General features: G+C 45.6%; 1 protein-coding gene across 14 annotated transcripts in view; it reads left to right on the forward strand.

Annotated features, from left to right (window-relative positions):
* Nucleotides 1-16288, forward strand: part of rap1gap2a (RAP1 GTPase activating protein 2a) — a 73024-nt gene that overhangs the window by 54500 nt on the left and 2236 nt on the right. For 6 of the 14 annotated variants that reach the window (XM_048264148.1, XM_048264146.1, XM_048264149.1 and 3 more), the window contains 21 exons: nt 963-998; nt 2250-2291; nt 2879-2911; nt 3208-3426; nt 4015-4118; nt 4341-4419; nt 4540-4593; nt 5400-5483; nt 5748-5848; nt 6132-6261; nt 7818-7973; nt 8389-8460; nt 8582-8668; nt 8867-9007; nt 10286-10435; nt 10938-11047; nt 11696-11794; nt 12686-12803; nt 14920-15022; nt 15861-15931; nt 16165-16195. In XM_048264148.1, coding sequence (XP_048120105.1) covers nt 963-998; nt 2250-2291; nt 2879-2911; nt 3208-3426; nt 4015-4118; nt 4341-4419; nt 4540-4593; nt 5400-5483; nt 5748-5848; nt 6132-6261; nt 7818-7973; nt 8389-8460; nt 8582-8668; nt 8867-9007; nt 10286-10435; nt 10938-11047; nt 11696-11794; nt 12686-12803; nt 14920-15022; nt 15861-15931; nt 16165-16173 — 1998 coding nt within the window. In that variant the 3' untranslated portion in view covers nt 16174-16195. Of the gene's footprint in view, nt 1-510; nt 608-962; nt 999-2249; nt 2292-2878; nt 2912-3207; nt 3427-4014; nt 4119-4340; nt 4420-4539; nt 4594-5399; nt 5484-5747; nt 5849-6131; nt 6262-7817; nt 7974-8388; nt 8461-8581; nt 8669-8866; nt 9008-10285; nt 10436-10937; nt 11048-11695; nt 11795-12685; nt 12804-14919; nt 15023-15860; nt 15932-16164; nt 16196-16288 lie in introns of all 14 variants that reach the window. The other 8 variants (XM_048264147.1, XM_048264158.1, XM_048264155.1 and 5 more) reach the window with 4 other exon arrangements.

A 16288-nucleotide genomic window follows, 5' to 3' on the forward strand; every position in this document is an offset into this window, starting at 1 on the left:
TTAATGGAACATTATGCAGTTCATTTACCATAAATTAACGGCTTTCTCAACTCTACACTGACATATGTATAAGTCTCTGACTTTGCCAAAGCATGCCCAGAACGCTTGATATTGCTTTTATATAATGTTCATTTATCATGTCTTAGCGCTAAATGGTGTTGAATGTTGACGTCAAGGGGCCTAGATGTCAATTCTTCCATTGTGTTCCTTTAAGCTTAAGGTGTGTGTGTGTGTGTGTGTGTGTGTGTGTGTGTGTGTGTGTGTGTGTGTGTCCACACAGGACATAAAACACTTCCTTGACAAAAATGTGCCTCCTTTCATTACTATTCTTGATGCTATGTTTGAATTTCCCCTGGGAATCAATAAAGTATCTATCTATCTATCTATCTATCTATCTATCTATCTATCTATTCACCAGCCACTCTCAGAATGCAGTTATATCAAAAGATTGCAAATTAGTTTCTTCTTTATCCCCTCTTTTTTGGTTGTTTGTTTACATGGGTGTGTGAGATGTGTCCACTGAGAGGCTATCTTCTTATGGCTGCTTGCCAGGCCTTGGGTGTGTGGCAGAAAGACTGCTATTGGCTAATTACACACAAGACTTCGGGTAATTTATTTGAGCAATATTGAACATTGATAAACATTGAGCAGCAACAGGATATTATTGTTTGGCCTTTCATAAAACCATAAAACATCTTTAATCATCTTTTTTTTTAAACCACAGCAATAACCTTGCCTAAATTAAAAAAATGTTTTCGAGATTGATTTGCTTTGTTTATAATTGCAAGTATCGAATCAGGTGTCCCATCCTTCACATTACATTTACAATGTTTAAACATTATTTGGCATTTCCCTTCATTATAACTAATGATTGCAGTTTTTTCATAATACAAAATATCCTGATCTTATGAGGTGTTGTATTCGACTGTTAAACTCATCATCTCTCTCTCTTTCTGTTTCAGTCGGCAGAGTTCTTCGACATGCTGGAGAGGATGCAGGTAAGGCTGACTGTTCTCCCAGTGGTGTGTTTGCCCTGCAGACCTTGGCCATATGTCTTAGCTTCATACTCTGTGTTTTGGCTATTTCTGCACATTTTTTAATCAAGCGCCCTTCTGAAACCCGCAGAGGGAATAATTATTTTGTCCTTCAGTTTCGCGTCCCTGAAATGTTTCTCTCTCTCTCTCTCTTTCTTTCTTTCTCTCTCTCTCTCTCTCTCTCTCTCTCTGAAACCTGGGACCACAGGCTTCAATCTGTGGCCTTGATTGAATAATTGCCCAGTAGGGTTGAAAGAACGCTCCATTTGGAGTGCATAGATTTCTGTGCGTGTCGAGCTCCAGCAGGTCTCTGTGAGTAGGCGATATAAGGGGCGGAGGGGCACTGACTGTCACTCTGCCTAATGCTCCACATGGGTTTAGTGGGAAACATTAGGAGGAACCGTGGAAACGGATCAATATGTGCCAATGGCTGCTTTAGTCTGTGCAAGGACACTGTGGTGGCGGCTGTCTCATCCTATGTTCTTTACGACGCTCACATTGACCAGCACATCTTTCTGTCTCTCTCTCTTTCTCTCTCTGTCTCCCTCCCTCTATCAATGGAAGACACAAGCTTGAAAGACTCTTGCACTGTTTTCAAATGGATGATCAGAGAGCTAAGTGTCTTGGGGGTGTATCGAGTGGAGGGCCTGCTGGGATCAGGCGGTGGCACTTAAGTACCCTAGAGACGCAGCAGCACACAGACACTCTGCTCCAAGATGCTCCTAACTAATAACCGACTTATTCAGACATACTGACTCACACTTACTCCAACTGTCTACAAGAGTTAGGAGTCCTTCTTGTCCTCAGTCCTACTTGTATGATTGGTGGGTTCATATAACTGGCTATAACATTAGAGCTTTGTGAGCTACACAGTACAGTAGGTAGCCAAGCACTAGGCTACTACACCCATATTTATTTTTAAACCACCCATCCCAATTTTATCTAATGTGTACTAAAGGGTTTTTCTTCCACAAACACTTCAGTCCAGCCTGGCACCACTTATTGTGCAATTCAGGATGTGTCAACAGAAAATCCATACTCCCATGAGCATACAAATAGAGCTTGTTACCATGTGAGCAGGTCCGAGTCGCTCACACGAGTCATCTTTGCATCAGTTTTCTCCTGCGGGAATATTTTATTTAACACTGACCTCCTCCTCCTCCTCCACCACCTCCTCCTCTTCTTCTTCTTTGACACGCTGTCCGCTGGGACCAGATCCCCATGGCCGAGGAGACTAAACCGACCCAGAGGCATAAGGTGCGGAATGCTATGTCCAGTCACGTTCCTCACAGCAGTGGCTGAAGGCTAGTTCGCGCAACTGCTGTGTCCCTTTTCCCTGTTTCAGTGTAGCTGTTCCCCTTTGGTTGTGCCGCTGAACCCCCCCCTGTCTATCCACCCTCCTATTTTTTTTTTCCCCGTCCTGCTTCCTTCCATGACAAATTACCGTGATTGTTCACCTCTGCTAACCTCTGGCTCACTCCCCGTGAAGCGCTTTTTTTATGAGATGGAGATTTGATTTTACTCTCTATAGCATAATACCCAGCGTAGGCTCATGAAACCCGCCTCGAGGTCTCGCTAAACTGCAGATGGAAGTATTATCTTTCCGAAAATAAAGAAGCGCTTTTTATGGGTCGGACTAGGGGTTGGCAAGATTTCATACCCTGTTTGTTCAGACTTGGTGCGCTTGGTGTCGTCATCCTTGTTCGTGATTTGTACCGTGACCACCTACTGATTTATGCCATTCATTCCTGTCATGGCGGTAGTTTTGGCTGAGCTCATTGATGTATTAGTTGTCTGTTCACACATCAGTATTCAGCATCATCTCTCGCTTTCTCTCTCAACAGGATGACTACATCCCCTACCCCCGGATAGAAGATGTGAGTCACGTGCACACACACACACACACACATACATACACAGTTGGTCACACAGTAAATGCATCAGCTGTCGCAAGGACCCAATAACAAGTTCAAGGTTTATTTGCAGTAACTACACAATGCTGCCCTTTTCACGAGTGGTTTTATTTGTTCGACCTGTTTGCTCTGCTGATTGACACTGACACTGCTCACATTTAGAAACGTATGCCACCTCATCCACATTCAACACAGGACCCCTTAACCTCTCCAACACCCACTCATCCATCCATCCACCCATCCATCTGTCCCATCCACAGGTTCTGGAGAAGGGCGGCCCCTACCCGCAGGTCATCCTCCCCCAGTTTGGGGGCTACTGGATCGAGGACGCCGAGGCCCCCGTGGGCACCCCCACCTCGTCGGACAGCAGCTTCTGCGAGGAGGACGACTGGGAGGGCATGAGCCCCGGTGGCGGCTTCGGCTACCGGCTGGAGTGCAACAGCATGGCGCGGGCCTACCGCAAGCACTTCCTGGGCAGGGTGAGCCACTGTGAGCTGAGGTGTCCGTCTCAGTCCCTCAGTCAGGAATAATGAGAGCTGAGGATACAGTCACGATGCACTGGAGTCACCAATTAGGCTTTTGTCAGTCTCATTTCCAACATGCTTGAAAACACAAGACATTTGAGGGGTTGTTTTTTCCCCCCATAAAAATGCCCACTCTTAAATAAATATCCCCATTTTCTCCTTTTTTTAATGGGTAAACATTCAGGGGATTCTGTTGCTCCCGTCATTAAAAGTCTGTCTGTGTTGCTGGCCGTGGTGTATTCACTTCAGCCAGACTTCCTCAGCCGTCCTTGGCCAGCTGTCCCAATGCCCAGGCGGAGAGGGTGACTAAACGGGTGGTGCACACTCACAGTGAGCAGTACATGACTCCTCCACTGTCATGATCACTGTGATGGAACGTCAGGCTTCCCCTGCTGTACAGAGCCCTAGACTATTAGCTAGAGAAGAAACTAAAATAGGATATGACTCATTCTTCTCCTCCTGCCTGTCCATTTTTCTTTTAATTTTCTCTCTCTCTCTCTCTCTCTCTCTCTTGCTCTCTCCCTTCATCCCTCCTTCCTGTAGGAGCACCTAAACTACTACTGCACAGCTAGCAGTGTTGGCAACCTCATAATGTCCCTGAAACACGAGGAGGCTGAGGGTCAGGAGTTCCTGCGCATCATTCTGAGGTACAGTAGGACTGGGCTCATGATCACCTCCAGATCCCCCAACTCCATTAGCCCTCCATCCCGAGGCCAAGGGCCTTCAGGGTCTCGCTGCACATAGTCTGCATGTTGAGTGGATTCAATGCTCGGACCCATAAAGGTGTGTGGAACTCCATCCCCAAGTGCATTAAGTGTGTGTGTGTGTGTGTGTGTGTGTGTGTGTGTGTGTGTGTGTTGTCCTTACAGGTCAAAGACGAAGACGCTCCACGACAGGATCTCCCTTGCTGGGCTAACACAACTACCTAGTGTGCCACAGATAGCCAAGGTCTGCCCCTCCAGCGTGCCAGATCAATTCACCCTGACACACCACTGACAACCAAACTGAGGGAGTTCTATTTAGAGCATTAAGGTGTGACTTCATCTAACCTGTGCCTGTGTGTTTCAGCTGCTCTGTGAGGATGTCACCGGCCTGAAGTTCAATCCAGTCCTCTACCCCAGGGTGAGTCTATTACTCTCTCTTTCTCTCTCTCCCTCACTCCCTCCATCACAAAGACCAGTATGAATAGCTGATGTGCTGTGGCTAGACCTGCTGCTGGTATAACACTGTCTGGTTCTTGTCCTCCATGGCTGCTTTTACTGCTCTATTTCCAGTCACCTCAGGTCCCCTCGGAGTCCGTTTGGATTACGGGGTCAGGTTTGTGTGTTCGCTCTGGGGGATGTTGCTCAAGCCCATCTGCTATGGTGCTCTTTCTCTCTCTCTCTCTCTTTCTCTCTCTTTCTCTTCTTTCTCTCTCTCTCTCTCTTTCTCTCTCTCTCTCTCTCTCTCTCTCTCTCTCTCTCTCTTCTTTCTCTCTTTCTCTCTCTCTCTTTCTCTCTCTCTCCCTCTCATCTCTCTTTCTCTCCCTCTCTTTCTTCTCTCTCTCTCTCTCTCCTCTCTCTCTCTCTCTTCTTTCTCTCTCTCTCTCTCTCTTTCTCTCTCTCTCTTTCTCTCTCTCTCCCTCTCATCTCTCTCAGCTTCTTTCCAAATGGGCCCCTTTCTCTCCTCTCTCTCCCTCCCTCTCTCTCTCTCTTTCTCTCTCAGCTGGTAGTCTCAGCTTCTTTCCAAATGGGCCCCATCTCTCTCTCTCTCTCCCCGGGCCATGCTGCTCTCTGATCCGTGGAGGAGCGGGAGAAGGGCCCTCTGAATTATGGAGCGCTGCTGAGGCACATATGCTACTCCTCTGCCCATCTTTTTTCATGAGCGTGTTTTCAATCCTGTCCTTCTTTCTCATCCCCTCCCCTCCATCTTGTTTTGGCATCCTCCAGGGGTCGCAGCTGATTGTAAGCTACGACGAACACGAGGTCAACAACACCTTCAAGTTCGGTGTCATCTACCAGAAGTTCGGCCAGGTGAGTGTGGGTGTGTCTTAATGGGGAATGGCCCGTCGTGTGCATCCTCGTCGTGTGCACTGTGGAAACTGATCTAACACTAAACGCCAGTGTGCCGTGTAGTCAAATATCATAAAAGCTAAATGTGAGCGCAGCAGCGATATCACCAGCAGCATGGCTGAGCGTGTTTGCTCTGCTACAGAGAATGAGGAAGAGGCTTATCGTCCGCTAACACAGTGTTTCATTCCTCCCCACTCCCAACCCTTCACTGTTTTTCTCCCCCAGACTTCAGAGGAAGAGCTGTTTGGCAACAACGAGGAGACGCCGGCCTTCACCGAGTTCCTTGGCATCATGGGAGACACCATCGAGCTCCAGGATTTCAAAGGGTTAGATTCAAGTGCCTTAAAAACCACTGTTAGTTCAAGGGAGAAGACTAAGTAAACTACTGACTAACTATGATGTGCAGGAGTTATAATGCTGTTTTATTGCTTAAGTGCAATATGACACTCTGAGTTGTCAGATGACAAATAAAAGCCCAATGATTTAATTTATTTACATTTATTCATCTATATATGGTGTATTTTTAACTAACCTGTTAGCAAATTTGAAAAAAAAAACAGGCTAGTATTGTATATGAAATGAAACATCATGCTCTCTGTCTTTTCACAGGTTCCGTGGTGGGCTGGATGTGTCTCACGGTCAGACAGGAACGCAGTCAGTGTACACAACCTTTCGCCAGAGGGAAATCATGTTCCACGTCTCCACAAAGCTGCCCTTCACAGAGGGAGATGTCCAACAGGTACTGGAACAGGAAACACACACACACACCCACACACACACACACACACACACACACACACACACACACACACACACACACACAAAGACACAGACACAAAGACACACACACACACACACAGTAAGTGCACAGACATTTGGGGGGCAGGTGCTCAGGGGGAGGGGGGCACTTTTAGCATACGTGGAACACTTAATTATAAAAAAAAATTACATGCACATGTTGAATGAAATTTGACTTGTGCTGCAATTAGTAAATCAATATACAATTAAGACAATAAAGAGACCAAAATGTGTTAATTTATGTTGCCTAACAAAACCTATACAACAGAAAAACGTTCATCTTAACACATAGATTTGCAATTGCAAACTCTACGAAATTATTTGTAGCCTATGTGGTCGTCTTCGCGTTATCTGTCATTGACTTGGGCTACAGCGTAAAAACTTTATCAGGTGACCAGTCGGCTAAAAATGCTTAGTTGTTTGATGCTGTATGAGACATTTTACTGCACAACAAAATGATTACACGTTGGGCTTAGAGGGCAAACTGTACGATTTTACTTGATCTGTAAGACAATAAAGAGACCAAACAGTACGAGAAGGAGTTATAGTGGGCTACTGACTGTTGTCATTACATGAATGCAGATGGGCATTTTTCACAGGTAATGGGGAACTTCCCGTTTCTTCTGTCACAATTGAATGTGTTAATACATGTTGCCTAACAAAACATATACAACAGAAAACATTCTTCTTAACACATAAATTTGCAATTTGAAGACGCTTACTGAACTGCTATGGTGCTGCGCGATTCATGTGGCCTCGCGCCGCGACCGCGACGAGCTCAACATTGACAAAGGAAGAGAGATAGGCTGGTCGGGTGTGCGCAAGGAGGTGGCTCATTTCGGGCATTGTTTCAGTGGTTTTTTAATGGCTCAGGTTTTCAAAAGATCATTTCAAAACCGACCTCAGTAAAATCTTAATAATATTAATAATAAAAAAAACAAGTTTCAAAAGGGCATTTTCGTTGATAAAGGGCAAACTTCCTAGTGCTTTAGCACCAAGTGTCTATGTATGCACGCCTATGCACACACACACACACACACACACACACACACACACACACACACACACACACAATGCTGCTGAGAAATAAACTGTCTGTAAAAGTGTTTCTCGTTATCAGTGAAGCATTTCAGAGCTGCCAGACAGTATGCCCTGTTCTGAACCTGTACACTCTCCTTATATCTCTATTAGCTCTTCAGATGCCTCCCTTAACATGCTTCAGCAGCGTGCTGGAACATGGCCTGGCATAACCCTTCTCTCTTGTCCACACACACAGTGCCTCCTCATAATGTGCTTATGTCCAACACGGCCATCAAGGACTTCGCTGAACACCTACAGTTCATCCTCTCCTCTCTTTGCCAGTCTGCTTACTCATAGTGTCAGTATTCTGGCCATCTCTCACACTGCTCTCTCTCTCTCTCTTTCTTTCTTTCTTTCTTTCTCTCTCTCTCTCTCTCTCTCTCTCTCTCTCTCTCCACTCTCTCTCTCTCTGTGCAGCTCCAGAGGAAGAGGCATATTGGGAATGACATCGTGGCGACGGTCTTCCAGGAGGATGCTACTCCCTTTGTCCCCGATATGATTGCCTCCAACTTCCTCCATGCCTATGTACTGGTCCAAGTGGAAAACCCCTGCACTGATCACACCACCTACAAGGTAACGATGGCACTCTGATAGGATCACTCATTCACACGCATGCACGCACAACAACAACAACAACAACAACAACAACAACAACAACAACAACAACCAGTACTATTTGGATACTCAGACAAACATGCACAGATAAACCACAACCATGCAGAGCACTAGCCGCAATACATAAAACATGCACCCACCTACACATATTGCTATTGCTGCACACACACACACTCACACACACATACACACTCACACATAAACACATGCCTCTATTTATGATAAGCTTCCCCTGGGCCCACTCCAAACCTATGGAGAGGAAGTTAAGAGCTTTGTATTGTTATGCAATAGGATTACAACGGGTTCATCCAGCCACTGGCACAGAATAGAAGCATCTCCCGCCTGCCAACCCAACCCCTTTCTCCCCTCGCAGGTGTCAGTCACGGCGAGGGAGGACGTGCCCGCGTTTGGCCCCCCTCTCCCCAACCCTGCCGTGTTCAAAAAGGTGAGGCTCCCCTGATGGGCTGGGCTGCGCTGTGTTATTGAGCGAGCGAATGGCGCAGAGGTTTTTCAGGAGATTTTCTGTCTGACTTTCTGTCTGACGCTGTGGGAATTGTCACCTCCAGGGGCCTGAGTTTCGCGACTTCCTGCTGACTAAACTGATGAATGCGGAGAACGCCTGCTATAAATCTGACAAGTTTGCCAAGCTGGAGGTGAGAATGAGAACCTCTGATCTCTGTTGAAAAACAAACTTAAAAGGTGTGTTTTTTTTGGTTTGTGTGTGTGGTTTATGTTAATCTCTTTACTTATACATGTGTGTGTGTGTGTGTGTGTGTGCGTGTGTGTGTGCGTGTGTGTGTGTGTGTGTGTGTGCGTGCGTGCATGTGTGTGTGTGCTTGTGTAAATGGCAGGGTCGCACACGGGCAGCACTCTTGGACAACCTCCACGACGAGCTGCACAGGCAGACCCAGGCCACGCTGGGACTGGGCTCGGCTGGAGATGAGGACAAGCTGGAGAACGGAGGCCACGGCGGCCTGCTGGAGTCCTTTAAGGTGAGACCCCCACCTGCCACCTGCCACCTGCCTCCTGCCCAGGCCTCCTCCAGTCCCCTGTCTCAGAGCTTCGCCTCAGTCACTCAGATAGACAGCAGTCACAACAGCAGCCTCCTGATGCCTGCAGTCTTAACCACTCTGTCACACATATACACACGCACATACACACACACACACACACACACACACACACATACACACACAAGGTTTCCCTGAGCTAATGCTGATCCAACATGACTCCCTCCATGATGTCTGTCTCCACCCTCAGAAAAACACACACACATACAAACACACACACACACACACACACACACACACACAGAGATAGACAGACACACACACACAGAGATAGAGACAGACACATACAGACACACAAACCTCTTCTGAAAATTTTTGTTTTTACAGGCAGTGTGGAGCAGTGTTGTCAGCGTCGCCGTTACGTCGACTGGTTGCGCTGTGCTGATCTGTGCTACTGCCATGACTGTCTACTACTTATCCCAACTGCTATGACAACACGCATTGCTTAAATAACACTTTTGTCTTTTGGAAGATTAGACTCTTGCACTTCATTTCTTAAGTTTGTTTATGTGTTTGTTTTGTTGGGTTTTATTTCCGTTCCTCTAATATTTTTGTACAAGAGCTGATGGGATTGTGCATTACGAGTGTATTTTTTTTTACTATTTTTTTTTACTATTTTGTCAGTTTGTAGAGAATAAAAGTGTATTTGATTTGGATAACCTATTGGTGACAAAATGCCCCACAATAAATCATAATATGAGCATTTTTGTCACTGTCAATTCTTCTCCTCATGAACATGTGAGACGAAATGATCTTGTACAATCTGAATGTCTAACGCGGAAGCATTAAAACAAGGCCCATGGTGCCCTCTGTTGGCTATGAGTAGAAATTGCAAGTGGCATTGTATGCTTCACGCTCTCAGTCTTTCCTAATGGAATAATATCTTAGTGAATGCAATAATTCATCACAGCTGATAATAAAGGGCTTTTGACATCCAAGGTGTTTCCACAATCAGACACACACAAGGGAAACTAGCATTTATCCTGTGTCATTTCAGCCATGATTGCCTCACAGTAGTGATTTCATGCACCACTGGCAGGCTTCCCCTTCGGGCATCGGAGTCTTCTGTTTTAATCTTCTGTTTTAATTTCAGTCTCAATCTACAAATAATTCCATTACTCTTTTCCCTCTCCTCTCCTCCCCCTTTCCTCTGTCTCCTTTTCCCACCCATCCGTCCTGCCGTTCCCTCTCTCCTGTCAGAGGGCCATGCGTGTGCGCAGTCACTCCATGGAGACGATGGTGGGGGCCCATCGGCACAGGAGCCCGGGGGTCGGAGGGGGCGTCCCAGCCAGCCTCAGTGGAGGTGGACTCCCACAGAGCAACACAGAGTGCACCAAGAGCACCTTCACGGTGAGAGAGGTGAGAGAGAGAGGGAGAGTGTTTGTGTGTGTGTGTGTGTTAGAGTCAGAGTTAGAGTTCGTTTTGAACTAGAAGTAGCTGTGGCCTGTATGGACTGCTCTTTGTAATAACAGGAACTTTTGTCTTATTCATTTCCCTCAATATTTTTTTGATAACACACTTATCGTATGTATAAATGTATGCAACTCTAACTCCAGTTCACTTTATGTTCCCAACATGGTGACATATTGATATATCCAGGCCACCCTTTTCCTGCTTATTGAACTGAAATGAGTCATTGAGAAGTTCACATGCAGGAGGGTCATATCTCTAACAGGATATGTAGGGAAGATGAGTGATATTAATGGGCTGCCCCCCCTGTAACAAGCCACTCTTCCTGTGTTCCATTTCCTCTGTGTGTGTGTGTGTGTGTGTGTGTGTCTGTGTGTGTGTGTGTCTGTGTCTGTGTCTGTGTCTGCGTGTGTGCAAATGCATGCATGTGTGTGTATTTTAGCCCCCTGTCCTCTCAGCCAAGTCTCCCCTGAAAAGCCCGGTGAAGCGCCGCTCGGGTCTCTTCCCCCGGCTCCACTCCAGCACCGACAGCCCGGCCAGCCACTTCCGCAGGTCTGCCCTGTCCTGACCACTCACACTGGAGACGCCCGCAAAACACCACTGCTTACACTCATCCATTTTTAATTCCATCATCATTCCATGCCATACTCTTGTTCAAGGTGTGCAAATGGACAGTATGCGTCCATATACCATAGCAGGCCACGCCATCGCATGGTTTTAATTTAGACTTTGAGGTTGTTGTGTGGTCACACTAATAAACCATCAGGGAGGCTCCTTCAGAAGAAATATTGCTGTGATGTTTGCTTAGTATAGATGTCATTTGTTCATGCAGACTAGTCAGACAAGACTACAGAAAGTGAAAAATGAAGCTTGTGTTTAATGGAAGCTTAGCTTTGAGGGATAGCTTTAACCCTGACAAAGCCTGAAAAGCTTTGAAACCCCTTTTAATCCAGGCAATAGCTCATACAGTCAAGATGTATGAGAAGGTAAGATATTTTTTCACAGTTCAACATCAGGCCAAATATGGCATAAAATCAGGCATGCTGTTTCAGTGCACAAGGTTGCCTAGCAGTGCTACTTGCAAACCAGGGTTGCACCAGGGTTGTGTGTCTATTGTGTAGTAACATGCACATACAAATGGGGACTTTTTCAGGAGATGCACATCATGGTGTTGCTGACAGTGACTTGTGTTGTCCACAGTGACCCAAAGATGTCAGAGGTGTGCTCACACACACAAGAGGGGAGGTCAGAGACATCGTCCAATCCGAGCTCCCCAGAGATCTGTCCAAACAAGGAGAGGTAATGGCCTGCCATCTCGCAGCTCCAGATTTGCAAGTGTTAATTACCTCATTATCCTCTTAAAGGGGAACTTGGCAACTATTTCAACGTAATAAACCCGTTTACAAATCATTCGGATGGTTAAATGACCTGTTCCGGTGAAAATGGTGACTTTCCCCGCTGCGCCTAGCGTCCCCGGGCGGAAAACCAACCTTGCAACATTGAGACTTACCGTCCTGGAAAGAGAAGTGAGAAACAAGAAACTCGTTTTTTAAATCGTGTTTTCTTACCTTGTAACATCCACATAGTTCTGCCAAACTTATGCTAACCGTTAAGCTAGCTTGTAAACAAATCCATGTGCTTTATCTTTACCTTTTCCCACAGTTTGAAATAGCATAATGCACAATTTCTCCAGCAGAGGGGGAAATCCTGCCAAGTTTCCCTTTAATCCTCTTGATTTACATGCTATTGATCGATTGATAAATATTATTAGGCATGTGTGTTATTGCCTGGCTTGTACAGTACATGGTGTTATGTATAGGGAGTTAGATGTGATTATGCAATAAATGTCATCAAATATAATATGCACACATAGTATGAAATACACTAGTATACATAGTGAACAGACACTGAATGCATAATATTTAACAAAGAAACCTCAATATTGATCAAGGGTTAGTGTGTCGTTGATCAGTAGGCCAATATTATATTTTGATTTTTATATCTATGAAACGTTGGGTGTTGTAGTGCGGTGTTGTAATGTGTGTGGTGTTGTAATGCGTGTGGTGTGTGTGGTGTTGTAATGCATGTGGTGTTTGTGGTGTTGTTATGCGTATGGTGTGTGTGGTGTTGTAATGTGTGTGTGTGTGTGTGTATGTGTGTGTGTGTGTGTGTGTGGTGCTCCCCCACCAGGCCCTTCATGAAGCTGAAGGAGGGCAGCAGCAGGGCCAACATCTCACGCTCCTCCTCCAGCACCAGCAGCTTCAGCAGCACCACCGGGGAGGGCGAGGCCCTGGAGGAGCTGGACGCGGTGAGGCCTCCACCCCCCGTGCACACATACACACACACGCGCACACACACACACACACACACACACAGCACACACACACACACGCACACACACACACACTCACACACACACACACACACACACACACTCACACACACATATACACACACACACACACACACACACACATACACACACACACATACACACACTCACACACACACACACACACACACACACACACACACACACACACACACACACACATATACACAGACACATACACACACACACACACACACACACACACACACATACACACACACACATACTGTATACACACACACACACACACACACACACACACACACACACACACACACAACAAACACACACACACACAAACACACATACATACAAACACACACACCACTATTACCACCAGTTTTTTACAGTTGCTCATTTTCAGAGGTGCTAGATAGAGAGGGCATGATGTTGAGGGCTCTCCCTTTGCATGGTTGCCACAGTGGTGGTGGATAAACAATGCTTTTGGACAATGCTGTCAAAGTCGGTGTAAAGTGGAGTAGCTAGGTTGATTTAATCGTTCTTAAATGGCATAAATTAAATAGTTTGACAATGAGTTACCAGTCTGCCAATAGCAAAGATCAGTAGTATCCATATTAGTAGATACGTAGTAGAACAGAATCAATCTCTGAGATGTATATGTCATGGAGAGACCCAAAGGGCCTAGTGTGCATCCCCCACCATGGAGTGCAGTTCAGATCAGCTGGAGGAAGAACTGCCCAATCACTCTTGTCATGAGAGTTCCGGGGGCTTTGATAGGAATATTATGGAACTGACAGCGATGTCCATTTAGTAGTCAACACTTACAAGCCATTGACCCTAGCCCAAATCACAGACAGATTCAAGACAGATTTTGACAGATTTAAACATTTTTATTTCTTGCCAACTTTAATACCCCTTCCATCTATCTTCTCCTATGGACCCTTTCAACAATAAAAACAAAAACAATGCTTGAACGTTCTATTTGGGCCCCAATCTACTTCCTCTGCATTAAGATAACATATGGAATGTTAAAAAGGAAGTCTTGTGGGGCCAACTATGATGCTGATAATGGAACTCTCTTGAAAGGGTCTATAAGAAAAATCTGTTAGTGTGCTTTAGAAGGACACTGGGACTGCAGGAAGAGGCACCTGTGCTAAGCTGCAGGGAAGCTGCTTTTAAGTAGGATTTATAGACACAATGTTGCTATAGAGACACAATTAGTATTTAATAGTATTTACGATGGTGGTGGCTGACCAATTATATCATAATTTTTAAAGTCGGATTTATTGGCATTGCAAAGACTTCGCTCCACAGTGAACATTAAATCTTCTTTCTGCAGATTTACTGTCCCGGATCTTAAAGTCAAACCGAGGCCTAATTCTCAAATGCTTCTTTTGCGTTATCAGGCATATTAGCACTAAGTCATAAGCAGTTTTTGGAATGGATAGAACTCCAGGATGAGCACTGGGGCATCCCAGACATCCCTAGCACACCAGGAAGCTTAAGAATGGGGGAGAGGGGTGCTTTCGTGGTACTCTAAGCTTTTTTTAAAAGAGCAGTATGAGTCCCACTCATTTGCATTTGCACAGAATCGGCGTTAATGATGTGGAATTAATTAGACTGACAGCGGTGCTCCAGCTAAGAGCACGACCAGTTGCATGTCCAGCTGGAGCGGCTGCTATTGAGGCCATTTATTTAGCGGTAATTATGTTAAGTGTCAGCTGACAACGTTAATAAAGAAAGAAACATCTATGGGTAATGATGTCGCTAATGATAATTAGATGTAATAAGAGGTAGTGTGGGTTACGGAAGCAGGTTTGACAGGCTTCTCTCTCTCTCTCTCTCTCTCTCTCTCTTTCATGTCGCTCACTCTATCTCACTCTTCGATCCCACCCCTCCCTCTATCTGTCCATCTCCATCTCTTGCTTTCATGTCTCTCGTATCTCTCCCTCTCTCTGCCTTTTCTCTCTTTCCCCCTCTCTGCCCCCCCTCACTCCTCACTCACTCACTCACTCACTCACTCACTCACTCACTCTCTCTTCCTCTCTCTGTCTTTATCGTCATCCCTCAGAGCAGTCATCCATCCACAGCCTCCTCAGTCTTCAGCCCCTCCCTGAGTGTGGACAGCCAGACGTCAAGCACCCCTCTCATCATGTGCCGTAGCCCCACAGCAGGTACACTCACACTCACACAAACACACACTCTCTCCCTCTCTTTCACACACACACACACACACACACACACACACACACACACTCACACACACACACCCACCCACACACACACACACACACACACACACACACACCACACTCGCATGACCTTTATGTATTCCTTCTCAGCAAGCATATCAACAGGTCTAGCCTCAGGCTACTGACACCTGCTGCAGATGTACAGCCAGCTATCCCTTAACAGGTCTGGTGGTCTAAATGGCACTCATATCCACAGGCATAACCTCAGGCTACTGACACCAGGCAACGTGCATCCCAATGCCAAGCCGTAGGCTACTAAAAGACACAATGGCAGAAGCAATCCTGTCCATAAATGCTGGCCCTATGGCAGACGTACTCAATGTCACAGTGGACAATATCTGTGAGATGAATGTTTTGTCTGACGCAAAGCCCAAGATATTTCATTAGAATGCTGTCAGGTCACCATCAGTTCCATTTGAACAAAATGTCATATGGCCAGTCAGTCAACCCTGAAGGATTTATTATAAGACAAGGCCAACAACTGTACAAGAATATAAGAAAGTGTTTCCCAATGATACATTTCTGGTGGAATCAGGAGATTTTGGAGGGTTTTAGATAGGCAGTGATTCACTTTGTGGAGAGGTACTACTTGGATAGAGAAGCACAAAGAAAGGGTGAAAAGTGAAAAACAGTATAAAATAAAATTAAACACAAACTCAGAGAAGCAGTGAGAACAAAAGATCTCCAGGTATTCTATTGCTTGTGTTATATGTATCAATGATAATGGTCATAGCTGATGCATTTCATCTTAAATCTCTAGATGGGAAGAGTAAAACATCGCCCAGGTCAAACTTGAAGTTCCGCTTTGACAAGCTGAGTCACTCTACAACGGTAAAAGCTCCCTTACTGTGCCACAACCACCACGTCATCATATGTGTGTGACCTCTTTCATGTTCTCTGGTGTCATACAGGACTTGTAATCCAGCTTGATGCCGTTGTCACACGGTCTCCCATTATATATCTTGAATTTCCCCTTGGGGATCAATAAAGTATCTATCTATCTATCTATCTATCTATCTATCTATCTATCTATTGTAACTAACCAGGTTCTGTTTCTTCTCCAGGGTCATTAGTACTGTGCTGCATGGATTGAAGGTAAGTTTGATCTCTATCACAGACCTCCAGATAAATGTTGGCGCGTCATTACTCGCCCCCAGCAAGAGTGTAAGAGTGCATGCATGACTTGGT

This window comes from Alosa alosa, chromosome 15 (genome assembly GCF_017589495.1).
Source record: "Alosa alosa isolate M-15738 ecotype Scorff River chromosome 15, AALO_Geno_1.1, whole genome shotgun sequence".
Lineage (NCBI taxonomy): Eukaryota > Metazoa > Chordata > Actinopteri > Clupeiformes > Clupeidae > Alosa > Alosa alosa.